This window comes from Vespa crabro, chromosome 2, assembly GCF_910589235.1.
Source record: "Vespa crabro chromosome 2, iyVesCrab1.2, whole genome shotgun sequence".
NCBI classification, from domain to species: Eukaryota; Metazoa; Arthropoda; class Insecta; order Hymenoptera; family Vespidae; genus Vespa; species Vespa crabro.
Window position 1 is genome coordinate 18,188,641 of NC_060956.1, and position 12,974 is coordinate 18,201,614.

Genomic DNA, 12,974 nt, shown 5'->3' on the forward strand with positions numbered 1-12,974 from the left:
TACATTTATTTTGAAAAGTAAATATAATATATATTTATGACTATTAATGACTAATTAATAAATTAAAAATGACATTTATGACTAATTAATCTTTTTTTCTTTTTTATTTTCTTAACCATTTTAATATAAAAAGTTATATTTTTCCATATGTATTTGTTAAAGGTAGCAAAAATATGAAATTTTGAAGTTATAATTTGATATGATTTTTCTTGAGTTTTCCGATAAAATAAACTTTATTATTATTTTTATTTTTTTCGTGTCTATCCGATTTGCCATTGAGTCGTTTAAATTATTTATCATTGATTATTAATTATTAATAACTATTTAATTGATTTAAAATAGAGAGCGGAATTAGTAGAAATAAAAATTATAGAAATGATGCGAACATAACCTATATTTTTCAATATTGTAAATAATGGTAGGAAAGCACATGGTATTACACACCTTGCAATATAACTTTGTGTGGATGATGAAAGATTCCATTTTTGAATTATTTTTATATTATTCTGTGTGTGAAATAATTATTCAATTATTTCTGTAATAATTATTATAAGTTGCTAAATACAATAGAATTTAATTAAAAAAATGGGAAAGAAAAGATACAATTGGAAAGCAAGGAATACTTCTGACATGGAAATAGATAATAATGAAACGAAAAAGGTATTTTTATTTTGAAAATAATTTTGTATTACTTCTTGTTTTTTTTTATTACAAATGTTTCCAATCTTTTTTACAGATACCTTTAGATATCGAATATAGAAAAGATAATTACGATATTTGTAATGCTCTGGTACTACCAAATAAAAAAAGAAATACTAAAAATAAAGAAAAAAAGATATCAGTAACACGTATATTATCTAAAAAGCGTAGAAAGCAATTAGAAAAAATAGTAGAAAAGAAACAAAAAAAATTACAAGTAAGTTGTAAACTATAAAATATAAAATCTTATTATTAAATACAAATTCTATATAATGTTTATATAAAATCTATAGTATTTGTATATTTTGAACAGCGATCAACATTATTAGAGGAATTAGCTAAAGTACAAGCTCCACAGGAAGAATTAAAGAAATATGTTTCTTTGACTGCAGTACAAACAAAAGGATTGAAACGTCACTTTAGAGATTTAAATGTATCTACTACAGAAACTTTAATTAATCCAATTGATGAATGTGAAATAAGTAATACAGAATCTGGTTTAAATGCGATTAAAGGTGGAAAAAGAAAAAGACTGTCTATACTTAATAATGAGAAACAGGAGTTTTCTAAATCAGATTTAAGTACGGTTGGATTTGAAGTAAGTTATAGATGTAAATTCTAGATACAGATATGAATAGGTGTATTAAAGTATAACTTTTATTAGGATTCTAGTGAGAATGAATCTGAATGTAGTAGTGGTGAATGTGAGAATGAAAATGATCTGGAAGATAAACAACAGAAAAGTGAAATTGATAATATGAATGAAAAAAATTGTATAAAAGAAGAAATGGAAAGGAACAAAACACAAATAGAAAATATTAATTTAGAAGAAATCAAATCTGTTGAAAATGAACATGAAAAGATTTTACCAGATGTGCAATCAAAAGTAAAAGTATCCCAAAATACTATAGCTACAAGTAATACTACTAAAACACCAGCAGTTTATGTTGCATTGAATAGAAAAGCAGAAATTCAAGCAGCCAGATTAAAATTACCAGTTGTAGCGGATGAACAAGTTATTGTAGAAACTATTAATGAAAATTCAGTAGTGATCATTACTGGAGAAACAGGAAGTGGTATGTGCATAACATTGTTATTAAAATATTACAGTTAAAAAAATAATTATTATATGAAAATATTATTTTAAACAATTGATTATAGGTAAAACAACACAAGTACCCCAATTTTTATATGAAGCAGGTTATGCAAGAAATAAATTAATTGGTGTAACAGAACCTAGAAGAGTAGCAGCAATGTCTATGAGTAAACGAGTAGCAGAAGAAATGAATCTTACTGAAAAGGAAGTTTCTTATCTTATACGTTTTGAAGGAAATGTTACACCAGAAACAAAAATCAAATTTATGACAGATGGAGTTTTATTAAAGGAAATACAAAGTGTATGTAATGACACTTATATCAATATGTTATAATAGATAAAAATTGTAAGAAATATATAAATTTTTTTCTAGGATTTTCTATTGACAAAGTATTCTGTGATAATTTTGGATGAAGCACACGAAAGAAGTGTTTATACTGATATTTTAATAGGATTATTGTCCCGTATTGTACCACTGCGTCACAAAAGGAAAAATCCACTTAAGCTTATAATTATGTCAGCAACATTATGCATTGAAGAATTTGTTAAAAATTCTAAATTGTTTAAAGTGAAACCGCCAGTAATTACAGTAGAGTCAAGACAATTTCCTGTAACAATACATTTTAATAGAAGAACTAGTGAGGATTATGTCAGTGATGCTTTAAGAAAAGCAATAAAAATTCATACACGTTTACCAGAAGGAGGCATTCTTATATTTTTAACAGGTATTTTTTTTATATTTTATATCAAATATCGTTATATTTTTTATATATAGTAAATATTTTCATAATATTATACTATTTAACAAATGTAGGTCAACAAGAAGTAAATTCAGTTGTACGTAAGTTACGTAAAGCATTTCCATTTAAAAAAGATAAAACTAATTCATTAGAAACAAAAATTGAAGAAAGCAAAAAAACAAATACAAGTGATCATGATGAAGAAAATTCTGATGATGATTTCGATGACAAAAAAGCAATTAAACGAAATAAACAACAACATAAAAAACAATTTTTTAATTTACCACGTATTGATCTAGATAAGTATGTATACATACAAATTTTTATTTATATTTATATATATAACTTTAAAATAATTTGTAATGGAGTATATAAAGAGCTATAAATATTTTTTGAAATAATTTTAAAGTTATTCGATAATGCCTACGGATGATACGCATGAAGATTTTGTTGATATTGGAGGTGGAGATGAGGAAGGCAATTTAGATGAAGATGAGAGCGAAGATGAAGATGCTTTCCTTTTAAAAGGATTATCAAATACACAACCACTATGGGTTCTACCACTTTATTCTCTACTACCTAGTTATAAACAAGCAAGGGTATTTAAAAACTTTTAATAATTATACAATATTACTTTAATAATGAAATAAATGAGCAATATTTTTTACAGGTCTTTGAACAACCTCCAGAAAATTGTCGTTTATGTGTAGTATCAACGAACGTAGCAGAAACTTCTTTAACAATACCAAATATCAAATATGTCATCGATTGCGGCCGATGCAAAATGAGAATGTATGATAAAGTTACTGGTGTGAGTACATATCATATTTGTTATATAAGCAAGGCTGCTGCAAATCAACGAGCAGGTAGATCTGGCAGAACGGCAGCTGGTCATTGTTATAGGTAACACAATAATATGTATTATAGTTTATTAACAATATATAACACTTAAAAACTACATGAGTATACTATTTTTATTAATTTCTTTTTGTTTTTAGATTGTATTCTTCTGCAGTTTTCAATGATCAATTTGCACAATTTAGTATGTCTGAGATTCAAAGAAAACCAATTGATGATTTAGTTTTACAAATGAAAGTTATGAATATTAATAAAGTTGTTAATTTTCCATTCCCAACTGCGCCAGATCCTTTACAACTGAGAATAGCCGAAACACGTCTTTTAACTCTAGGTGCACTAGAACAGTCTTCTCTTTACAAAGAAGGTAAAACAAATCATGATTTCAGATTATTTAGTTGTTGTGTTCATTTTCATTAACTATTATCACCATATTTTAGATGCATTTAACGCAAAAGTGACTCCACTTGGACGGAGCATCGCTGCATTCCCAGTTGCTCCTCGATACGGCAAAATGTTAGCATTGTCGTATCAACATAATCTATTGCAATATACAATTTGTATGGTTGCAGCTCTTTCTGTTCAAGAAGTATTAATAGAAGTTCTTAATATGGAAGGTAAATTAAAAAATAAATGGTTGCAAACGCGGCGTATTTGGGCTGGAATTGGGAATAGTTTACTTCTTGGTATGTATATTATAAAATAATTTTATATTCATAATATAATTACAATGTTTGTTCCTTAATGTATTTGTTTTAATTTAATATATGTTATTTAACTATAAAGGTGATCCAATGGTTTTGATAAAAGCTATTGGAGCTGCTGAATATGCAGGGTTTAAAGGAAAGCTTATACCGTTTTGTGAAGAAAATGGTTTGCGTCATAAAGCAGTTGTAGAAATTAAAAAACTCAGACAGCAACTGACTAACGAGATAAACTTAAATGTGCCGAACATAAATCTTATTATCGATCCAAAGTAAGTACTATTTAAGAATCAAATGTAACAAAGCAAGTATTTTCTGCATTTCTTTTTGTTTGATACAGCATGTCTCCTCCTACGGATATACAAACAAAATTGTTGCGTCAAATACTTCTTGCTGGTATGGCAGATCAAGTCGCGCGGAAAGTACTTTCAGATGAGGTTGAAGATCAAGATAAAACGAAATGGAAACATGCTTATAAGTAAGTATATAAAAATTTTTTTTATTTTACTTTACTAATATAGTACATTTTCAGAACTGTAGAAATGGAAGATCCTGTATTTATGCATTCGTCGTGTGTTCTTCGGAAGACAAGTCCAGAATGGGTTGTTTATCAAGAGATATATGAAACTAATAAATTATATATGCGTGGTGTAACCGCAATAGAACCAGAATGGCTTCCGAAGTTCGCTCCAACCTTATGTACATTAAGCGAGCCTCTGATTGAACCTTCTCCAAGGTCAGTATTATATTCTCATAGAATGTAACTTGTAATATTTATACTTTTCAGTAAAATCTTATATGAATTTTTTAATAAGTCATTGATTCATTCAATAAAATACGATTTTAATCTAGATATGATCCTCATTCTGGAAAAGTTTTGTGTCATATAACAGGCACATTTGGTCGAGCTGGGTGGCAATTACCAATGATAGAAATAGAATATCCAATGAACGTAGAAGGAGTAAAATGGTTTGCACGGTTCTTTTTAGAAGGTGAAGTGTGTCCAAAATTAAAAAGATTTGTACCTATTTTGTTATCAACACCAGGCAGTGTAAACAAATCGTGGGCTAAGTATGTTTTTGCATATTACCTTAAATGTTGCAATTCATTAGTTAATGTCATAAATTAGTAAACAAAAACTGTCTTTTAGATTATTACCACGTACAGAAGCAATAACAAAAACGTTATTGTCAGAAGGAGTTATGTCAAAATGTAAATTAATAGAAGTTTGGGATAAAGATAAAATCTGTAAGTATATATATTTTAACACAATACTAATTTTTAATTTAATGTTTATCTATTAATTTTATTTTGTTCTAGTTCTTTTATCTGCTTATCAAAAGTGGTTACCTGAATCGACACATTCGGAAATAGTTTCATTATGGCCACCAATATAATAATTTATATTGTTCATTTGTAAACTTGTAAATTTGTAATGTACGAATATGTTAATAACGAAATAATATAATTAGATGCTGATAATTTTTTAATTGGCATTATACATTTGGTAACTTAATATTATAAATAAATTTTCATGAAAATTATATGAATACTAAAAAATTTTGTACAGATAAATTATGTGTGCATTATGTATTTTAATACGTTCATAACAAGCAATTGATTATTGATAAATGCATTTAAAGAAAATTTATATGCAACAGATTAACAATAAAAATGTAACAGCAAATTTGACTGTTATAAAAACTTTTTAAAACAATAATGGATATAATGGAAATATTTACAGAGCTTTAAAGTTTGTTTTGAATTAAGCTTTGGTTTATAAAGACTATATTGAATGATTTTCTACATAGTAGAAACCATTTCCAATAAAGTTCACTATTTTCTTACACTATTAAATATTTAAATAGTATTACTCAGCTTTTATTGCTTTTTTTTCTTTTCTTTTAGTATGACTCTTCTTACATTCTCTATAGACATTGTTGAGATCAAATGCCGCTTTTACATTATCCTGTAAAAATAATATTCTGATTATAAAAAGATGAAAAAATTACAATCATATAGGAATATGTATTATATTACTATACTTTTATAGATAAAAATTAAAAATTATTTAAATTAATATATACCATAGAAAAAAGGAATTTAACGAGTTTGCCTTTATGATCAGCATGTGGTCTTCTTTCTATTTCCTTTCCATCTTTAAACAGTATCACGGTAGGTAATTGTTTGCTGGTACTAGCATCACTAATGTGATATTTAGCACCTGCATCAGGATATCTTCCTATATCCACCTTACCAAATTTTAAATTGTCCAGACCATACCTGTATCATATATTCTTGTTATTAATATATCAATATACAAAAACTTTTTTATATTCAAGGTATACTCACTCTGCAGAGAGTTCAGAGAAAATTGGGGCAAAGTTAACACAAGAGGGATTCCACGCAGTATAAAATGCTACAACCCAAACTATTTTAGTATCGCGTGTTAACTCTTCTTCTAATCCATTTGCACCACGCAAATAAATAACATTTTCTGGTCCTTGATATGTAGGTTCAGGCAGTATTAAACCACATACTATAAATGCAAATACGTCTAATGATATTTATCATATATTTTTTAATTTTATAAAAAAAAGAAAAATTTCATGTATTTTTTCTCAAATGCTTACGAATAAAAATAATTGCAAACAAAATTCCCATCCGTATATCAGCATAAAACCACAAGACCAAATTGGCTACCTTTGTGTAAACAAAACTGGACGACAAATAATTTATCATAGTTACGCTTCCAGTTTTTCTTGTCCTGATCATTATTACTATCATGAGGAAAAATAAGATTTCTGTTTCTTTCTGAAAATGTAAAATAAAAAATTATTTTAATTTTAATTTCTTTATAATTAACAGAAAATATATATTTCTCTATAACATACCCCATCAAGTTCACACTCTGATTGTGCGAAGATATAATGACAAATTAAAGGAAGTCTTTTAGCAACGATATAAGAAATACTAAGAATAATATTTATTAAATAATATGGACGTAAAAGTAACTTTAAATCCTTTTTAAAAGACATTGTAACGATGGAGTAATACGTATGAAATAACACTAATACAAATTTTAGGTTAAGTTTTCGAAAAAAAACATTCGATTACTAATGACTTTGAATTAATGTATTTTTTAATTATAGTCGATAATAATGACAATACATAAGTCTATCTCTTGTTAATTAATTTCAACTTCACGAATTAGACACATATCTTTATAAATTATCATCACAGCTTCTGCTAAATGGACACAAAGTATCCGAGAATTATCGAGATTTTTGACCTATTTGTTCAATATCGATTGTAAAATTATCGACGATGATCTTCAAATCTTTTGAAAAAACCTAATAAAAAAATTATCAATTAAAAGAAAATATTGAAACCATTTGTAAGAATTATATATACTAACTCGTGTATTTTTATGAAATATTTATTGTCAATCAACATATAATAAGGCAGTTTGAAAAACGCGCGTATTTTTTAATTTTATTTATATTGTTACATTTATTTTATTGTTATCGTAATTTTTTAAACATTTATTTAATGATAAAATTCATTGATATTGATAATTAAAATTATTGAGATAAATATACATATATGATTAAAGTATAATTATATAATATATAGAAAATGGTAGAGATTTTTTATATAAATTCCTATTTATTTATTATTAAATATACAGTTTTTGGTATAAAATTATATATAAACGTAGTATAGTAATAATATTACTACACACATGTACGTGTAACTCCAAAGATAATCTTACAGTTATTTATTAGTATTACTACTGATTACAGGTCATTGACAGCTACAAGTTATCATTTATTGGTCAGTACTAATATTTTAACATAATATCGCTATTATATTTAGATTTTTAATATCTTTATTTTTTCAGTGGTCAAAGATTAAGTACTATAAAAGATGACTGCACAGTGATTAAATTTAGTTTGTGTTTAACAATTTGAAGATGTATTCTACAAAGCATATTGCAACTTTTATTTTTACAATATTTTCATTATTTTCATGCATATTAACAGATACCAATAAAAACATTCCTTTAGTAGTTATAACTTGGGATTATAAAGATGCTACAGAGAAAGGTATATCTATGAATAATTTCATTATAAGAATATAAGATTTATGTATATAACTTATAAATTGACCAAGTTATTTTTTTAAGCATGGGATGTTTTAAATAATGAAGGGAAAAGTGCTTTAGATGCAATTGAAGCTAGTTGTTCTTTATGTGAGGAAATGCAATGTCGTAAAACCGTAGGATTCGGTGGTAGTCCAGATGAATCAGGAGAAACAACATTGGACGCTATGATCATGGATGGGTACAATTATTAATATATATTTCTTTATTTGTTAATATAAAATTTTGTATTTATATTTTTACTCACTTGATATAAACTATAACAGTCTCAAAATGGATGTGGGTGGTGTTGGAGGGTTAAGAAATATTAAAAGTGCTATATCCGTTGCTCGTAAAGTGTTAGAGCATACAGACCATTCTTTGCTTGGTGGAAGTCTTGCTACAAATTTTGCTATACAAATGGGATTTAAGTCAGAATCTTTAGGAACTAATGAATCCCATGATATGTGGAAAAAATGGAAAGACAATCAATGCCAACCCAATTTTTGGAAGGTTTCTTTTACTTATGCATAATTCTGATCACAGATTTTGAACATACATCTTCCATAAATCATAATATTTTATAACAAAGTTTAATTTTTAAGTCATTAGTATTATTTTTTCTAGAATGTTGTACCTAATCCAAAAACCACTTGTGGCCCTTACAAACAAAATAATATTATGGATACATTTATGGAAAAAGAGAATGAAAAAGTATCATATACAAATGAAGAAAATCATGATACAATAGGAGTCATAGCAATAGATAAAAATGGGCATATAGCTGCTGGAACTTCCACCAATGGCGCAAGACATAAAATTCCGGGTCGTATTGGGGACTCTCCTATACCAGGTGCAGGTGCATATGCCGATCAACAGGTTGGTGCAGCTGCTGGTACTGGTGATGGAGATATTATGATGCGGTTCTTGCCTAGGTATTATGAATGAAATATTAAATTATTAAGAAAATACAGTGATACAATAATTAAAATGTTATGTCTTTTTATTTTTTTTTTTTTTATTTTTTTAGTTTTCTTGCAGTAGAAGAAATGCGTCGTGGTGCCATGCCCGTAGACGCAGCTAAAACAGCTATTCGTAGAATTGCTGAACATTATCCTCACTTTACTGGTGGAGTTATTGCATTAAATAAGGATGGTCAATTTGGAGCAGCATGCAATGGCATCCCTTTGTTTCCATTTTATGTTAGTAATCCTGAATTCGGAGAGCCTAAATTACATAGTGTATCTTGCATACAGCAAACATATTGCGTTAGTGATACTAACAATTTTTGTTGATATATAAATAATAAGTATATAAATAATTATAAATGACAAATAAATATTTTGAATAATTAAATATTAAGATACATCAAATTCAGAGAAATTAATTTTCGTTCATTTGAATAATTATTTTTTACCGCCAAATAGCAATATCGAGAAGAAACCTACGGCAGTTCATACAACAGCAGACAATTAATTTTTTTTTTCCTCTTTCTGAGTTAGCAATTTTTATATTATAAGAACAAAAGAATTTAATATCTATATTATATATACAAGAAAGTCGATTTAACTTTTCTTCTCATTGGAGATTCTATTATTTTATCCAATGACGGGTTACCTTGCGCAATTGCTGTAGCTTTTTGATTGGTGGTTGTTTTGCGTGGACTTATGAAGTTATTTGCTTTTTGTCTTTACATAAAATTTATTATAAATTAAAGAACAATAATAATCATAATAATTACGATAAAAAAATCTTTGTGGTTTGAATTATGCACAATGTACTTCTTTCACTTATCACTATATTCTTACTAGACTGATTTCCGTTTGAATGGAAAAAGATTAAAACATCTGATGGGGGTTTTTGTGACATCAAGATGCCAAGCTTGGATTACGACATATATACAAATAAATTTACTCCAAAATAAAAAACTCAATGTGCACCTTTTCTTTTTAATGTAAAATAGATAATACATGTTAAATCGATAATATTTAGATGTTCTTGCTATTTACTTAAATTTTAGCTTTAAAGCTAAAAATTAGAATAGTGTTATAATTTTTACGTAAGCGTCATATCACATAAAGGACCGAAAAGTGCTTACCTGTTATTATATCAAATAAAATTTGTATTAATACAAAGTTTAAATTAATACTTCTGTTTTATTGATAACCAAAGGTAATATTATATAATATAAAGTAATAACATTAATAAATTATATTACAAGATCTGTGTGATCTTATTATTTATTTAAGAGTATGAATTTTACATATCTATGTTAATAAAACTTCAACTTTGTAGGTTAGAATAAATACAATAAATAAAAATGCCGGATACAACGGAGGAAGATATGAGTATGTCAGTTCGTTTAACGAACGATGATTTTCGAAAATTATTGATGACACCAAGAGCAGCTGCTCCTTCAGCTACACCAGCTTCAGTTCCAGGCACAGCTCGAGATGCTAGTGCTAAAACTGCTCAAACACCTCTTGTTACCGGAGGTAGTAGAGCAGAGTTACGTAGAAAGAAAAAGAGTTTTTATGCTAAATTAAAGAAACAAGAGGAAGATAAAATGGCAGAGTTAGCTGAAAAATATAGAGATAGAGCAAGAGAGCGCAGAGATGGAACTAATCAAGACTATCAAGCAGAAGATCCTATGAATAGTGCTAGCGCATATCGTGCTGTTGCTCCTGATTTAAAATCAGGCATGGATGCAGCAGAACGTAGAAGACAAATGATTCAACAATCTAAATTCTTAGGAGGTGACATGGAACATACTCATTTAGTAAAAGGGTTAGATTATGCCCTTTTACAAAAGGTAATAATAATAAAATATGAAATAACTCTTTATGATCATAGTGTCCTGAGCATTGGTTGTTCTACTAGTCAGAATTATTTTGAAGCAAATAACATGATACATGTAATTAAAGATTATCCTATTGTATCTATAATTTTTTTTTTTATTGTAATAAAACTTTTTTACTCTTATTTTAAATACAATCATTTATTTCTGCCTATTTTATTTTTCACATTGCATGTTAAGCCTATTGGGCATAGCCTACCTTAGATTTGCAAAGAGTTAAACTTAAATGTATGATTATATTTTCATTATGAAATGAAGAATTTATTTTTTAATAGGTTCGTAGTGAGATAGAAGCTAAAGAACATGAACAAGAGCAAGAAATGGAAAAGTTAGTGAAACCAAAAGAAAAAATAAAGGAAAAGAAAGAACCAGAAAAAAAGGAAGATGAAATGCAATTTAAAACTAAAATTGGTCGCAATATTTATAAAACTATTTTAACCATGAAGTCTAAACAAATAGAAAGGAATGAACTTTTTACTCCAGGACGAATGGCATATGTTATAGAATTGGATGATGAAAATGCTGATGTAGATATTCCAACAACATTAATTAGAAGTAAAGCAGATGTTCCTACTGTGGAGAATACGCCAACATTGACAACCAATGATATAGTAATAAATAAATTAGCACAAATTTTATCATACCTAAGACAAGGTAATCGACATGGAAAGAAAGGTAAAAAAAATAAGGATGGTCGCTCCAGAGCGGATGATACAAATGATATGGATCTTCCACCAAGACCTCAGGATGAGAGTATATATGGGGATATTGGTGATTATGTTCCCACTATTGGAAGGAAGGAAAATATGCAGCATCGTGACAAAAAGAAAGGTTCATACTTTGATAAGCCAGAGAATAATTTAGACACAGATGATAAAGCAAATACTCCACAATTACCAAGTACTTTACCTCAAATTGTCGAAACTAATGCACCTAAAAAGGGAGCACTTCTTAATAAATTGGCTGCTGAACCTGAAGGTTATGCAGAATGCTATCCAGGTTTGGATGAAATGCAGGATGCTATAGATGATTCCGACGATGAAGTAGATTATACCAAAATGGATTTAGGCAATAAAAAAGGTCCTATTGGTAGATGGGATTTTGATACACCAGAAGAATATAGCGAATATATGAATAATAAAGAAGCACTACCAAAAGCAGCTTTTCAGTATGGTGTGAAAATGGCAGATGGTAGAAGAACTAGGAAATATAATAAAGAGAAAAATGAAAAAGCAGAACTGGATCGCGAATGGCAGAAAATTCAAAATATAATGAATAAAAGAAAACCGGCTGCTACTTTAGAAGGAGGCTCGGAATTTAAAGTACCGAGATATTAAATATTCTTTAATGATTATAAACTTTTTAGTGCAAAGATATTATATGTTAATGAAAGGATTATAATAAAAGAATTAAGTAATAGTAATATCTCTTAAGGTACTATAGGTTTTTTAAAAATTAAAACTGAAAAAGATTTTTATTAGAACTATTGTATTAAATTAAACATTAAAAAAAAAAATTATTTTGTATTACATTAAAAATGTCCATCTATATAGAAGATCATTTTAATAAATTATCTAATCAAAACTTTGAATTCTTGGGTGGCTTAGTGATTAGTATACCATACGCAAAATGCTAAGATTCGGGATACTTAGAATCCTGGTTCAATCAGAGACCCATTTTTTTTATACGTCTACAATACTATATAGTATTTTACATTGTACATATAGTAATTATAAATATATTTAAAGCATTATTGCAATATATTGACATAAATATGGATATAACAAATAAAAATAATGCACACAAATATATATATATATATATATATATATATATATATATATATATATATAAATATATATATATATATGTTTATTAT

General features: G+C 27.4%; 4 protein-coding genes and 1 long non-coding RNA gene across 7 annotated transcripts; 3 read left to right on the forward strand and 2 right to left on the reverse strand.

Moving 5' to 3' along the window:
- The first annotated feature begins 236 nt into the window (after positions 1-236).
- On the forward strand, positions 237-6,064 carry LOC124421533 (probable ATP-dependent RNA helicase kurz). The gene is made up of 17 exons (XM_046956805.1): positions 237-660; positions 737-916; positions 1,013-1,297; positions 1,364-1,775; positions 1,861-2,096; positions 2,169-2,520; positions 2,610-2,838; positions 2,945-3,134; positions 3,206-3,438; positions 3,534-3,757; positions 3,831-4,076; positions 4,177-4,366; positions 4,435-4,572; positions 4,627-4,830; positions 4,947-5,165; positions 5,245-5,342; positions 5,415-6,064. The coding sequence occupies exons 1-17, from the start codon at positions 586-588 to the stop codon at positions 5,489-5,491; spliced, it is 3,588 nt and encodes a 1,195-aa protein (XP_046812761.1). The 5' UTR covers positions 237-585; the 3' UTR covers positions 5,492-6,064.
- On the reverse strand, positions 5,670-7,144 carry LOC124421536 (thioredoxin-related transmembrane protein 2 homolog). Its single transcript, XM_046956810.1, has 5 exons — positions 6,989-7,144; positions 6,728-6,908; positions 6,447-6,633; positions 6,182-6,377; positions 5,670-6,063 (listed from the first exon to the last, which is right to left on the reverse strand). The coding sequence occupies exons 1-5, from the start codon at positions 7,130-7,132 to the stop codon at positions 5,965-5,967; spliced, it is 807 nt and encodes a 268-aa protein (XP_046812766.1). The 5' UTR covers positions 7,133-7,144; the 3' UTR covers positions 5,670-5,964.
- Positions 6,994-9,594, forward strand: LOC124421535 (N(4)-(Beta-N-acetylglucosaminyl)-L-asparaginase). 3 transcript variants are annotated; one of them, XM_046956807.1, is made up of 7 exons: positions 6,994-7,104; positions 7,901-7,931; positions 7,999-8,203; positions 8,284-8,440; positions 8,526-8,751; positions 8,866-9,173; positions 9,269-9,594. In XM_046956807.1, exons 3-7 carry the CDS (start codon positions 8,071-8,073, stop codon positions 9,531-9,533), a joined length of 1,089 nt encoding a protein of 362 aa, XP_046812763.1. In that variant the 5' UTR covers positions 6,994-7,104; positions 7,901-7,931; positions 7,999-8,070; the 3' UTR covers positions 9,534-9,594. The 3 variants fall into 3 exon arrangements, with proteins under 3 accessions (XP_046812763.1, XP_046812764.1, XP_046812765.1); XM_046956808.1 differs by lacking the exon at positions 6,994-7,104 and adding an exon at positions 7,368-7,491; XM_046956809.1 differs by lacking the exon at positions 6,994-7,104 and adding an exon at positions 7,718-7,736.
- LOC124421537 lies at positions 9,232-9,808 on the reverse strand. The gene is made up of 2 exons (XR_006941689.1): positions 9,687-9,808; positions 9,232-9,450 (listed from the first exon to the last, which is right to left on the reverse strand). It is a non-coding gene; the product is annotated as an uncharacterized LOC124421537 (long non-coding RNA).
- A 320-nt stretch (positions 9,809-10,128) lies between these two features.
- Positions 10,129-12,543, forward strand: LOC124421534 (protein Red). The gene is made up of 3 exons (XM_046956806.1): positions 10,129-10,410; positions 10,534-11,050; positions 11,371-12,543. The coding sequence occupies exons 2-3, from the start codon at positions 10,559-10,561 to the stop codon at positions 12,430-12,432; spliced, it is 1,554 nt and encodes a 517-aa protein (XP_046812762.1). The 5' UTR covers positions 10,129-10,410; positions 10,534-10,558; the 3' UTR covers positions 12,433-12,543.
- The last annotated feature ends 431 nt before the right edge of the window (positions 12,544-12,974 follow it).

What these genes read in the sequence shown, in the direction of transcription:
- LOC124421536 (XM_046956810.1), bottom strand. Translation starts at nt 7,132, where the DNA reads ATGTCTTTTAAAAAGGATTTAAAGTTACTTTTACGTCCATATTATTTA. An exon ending in CAGAGTGTGAACTTGATGGG is followed by an intron (nt 6,909 to 6,988) that starts GTATGTTATAGA and finishes TTACATTTTCAG; the next exon opens with AAAGAAACAGAAATCTTATT. An exon ending in TTCTCTGAACTCTCTGCAGA is followed by an intron (nt 6,378 to 6,446) that starts GTGAGTATACCT and finishes TATATGATACAG; the next exon opens with GTATGGTCTGGACAATTTAA.
- LOC124421533 (XM_046956805.1), top strand. Translation starts at nt 586, where the DNA reads ATGGGAAAGAAAAGATACAATTGGAAAGCAAGGAATACTTCTGACATG. An exon ending in AGAAACAAAAAAAATTACAA is followed by an intron (nt 917 to 1,012) that starts GTAAGTTGTAAA and finishes TATTTTGAACAG; the next exon opens with CGATCAACATTATTAGAGGA. An exon ending in CATTCTTATATTTTTAACAG is followed by an intron (nt 2,521 to 2,609) that starts GTATTTTTTTTA and finishes TAACAAATGTAG; the next exon opens with GTCAACAAGAAGTAAATTCA.
- LOC124421535 (XM_046956807.1), top strand. Translation starts at nt 8,071, where the DNA reads ATGTATTCTACAAAGCATATTGCAACTTTTATTTTTACAATATTTTCA. An exon ending in TAAAGATGCTACAGAGAAAG is followed by an intron (nt 8,204 to 8,283) that starts GTATATCTATGA and finishes TATTTTTTTAAG; the next exon opens with CATGGGATGTTTTAAATAAT. An exon ending in GACGCTATGATCATGGATGG is followed by an intron (nt 8,441 to 8,525) that starts GTACAATTATTA and finishes AAACTATAACAG; the next exon opens with TCTCAAAATGGATGTGGGTG.
- LOC124421534 (XM_046956806.1), top strand. Translation starts at nt 10,559, where the DNA reads ATGCCGGATACAACGGAGGAAGATATGAGTATGTCAGTTCGTTTAACG. An exon ending in ATTATGCCCTTTTACAAAAG is followed by an intron (nt 11,051 to 11,370) that starts GTAATAATAATA and finishes ATTTTTTAATAG; the next exon opens with GTTCGTAGTGAGATAGAAGC.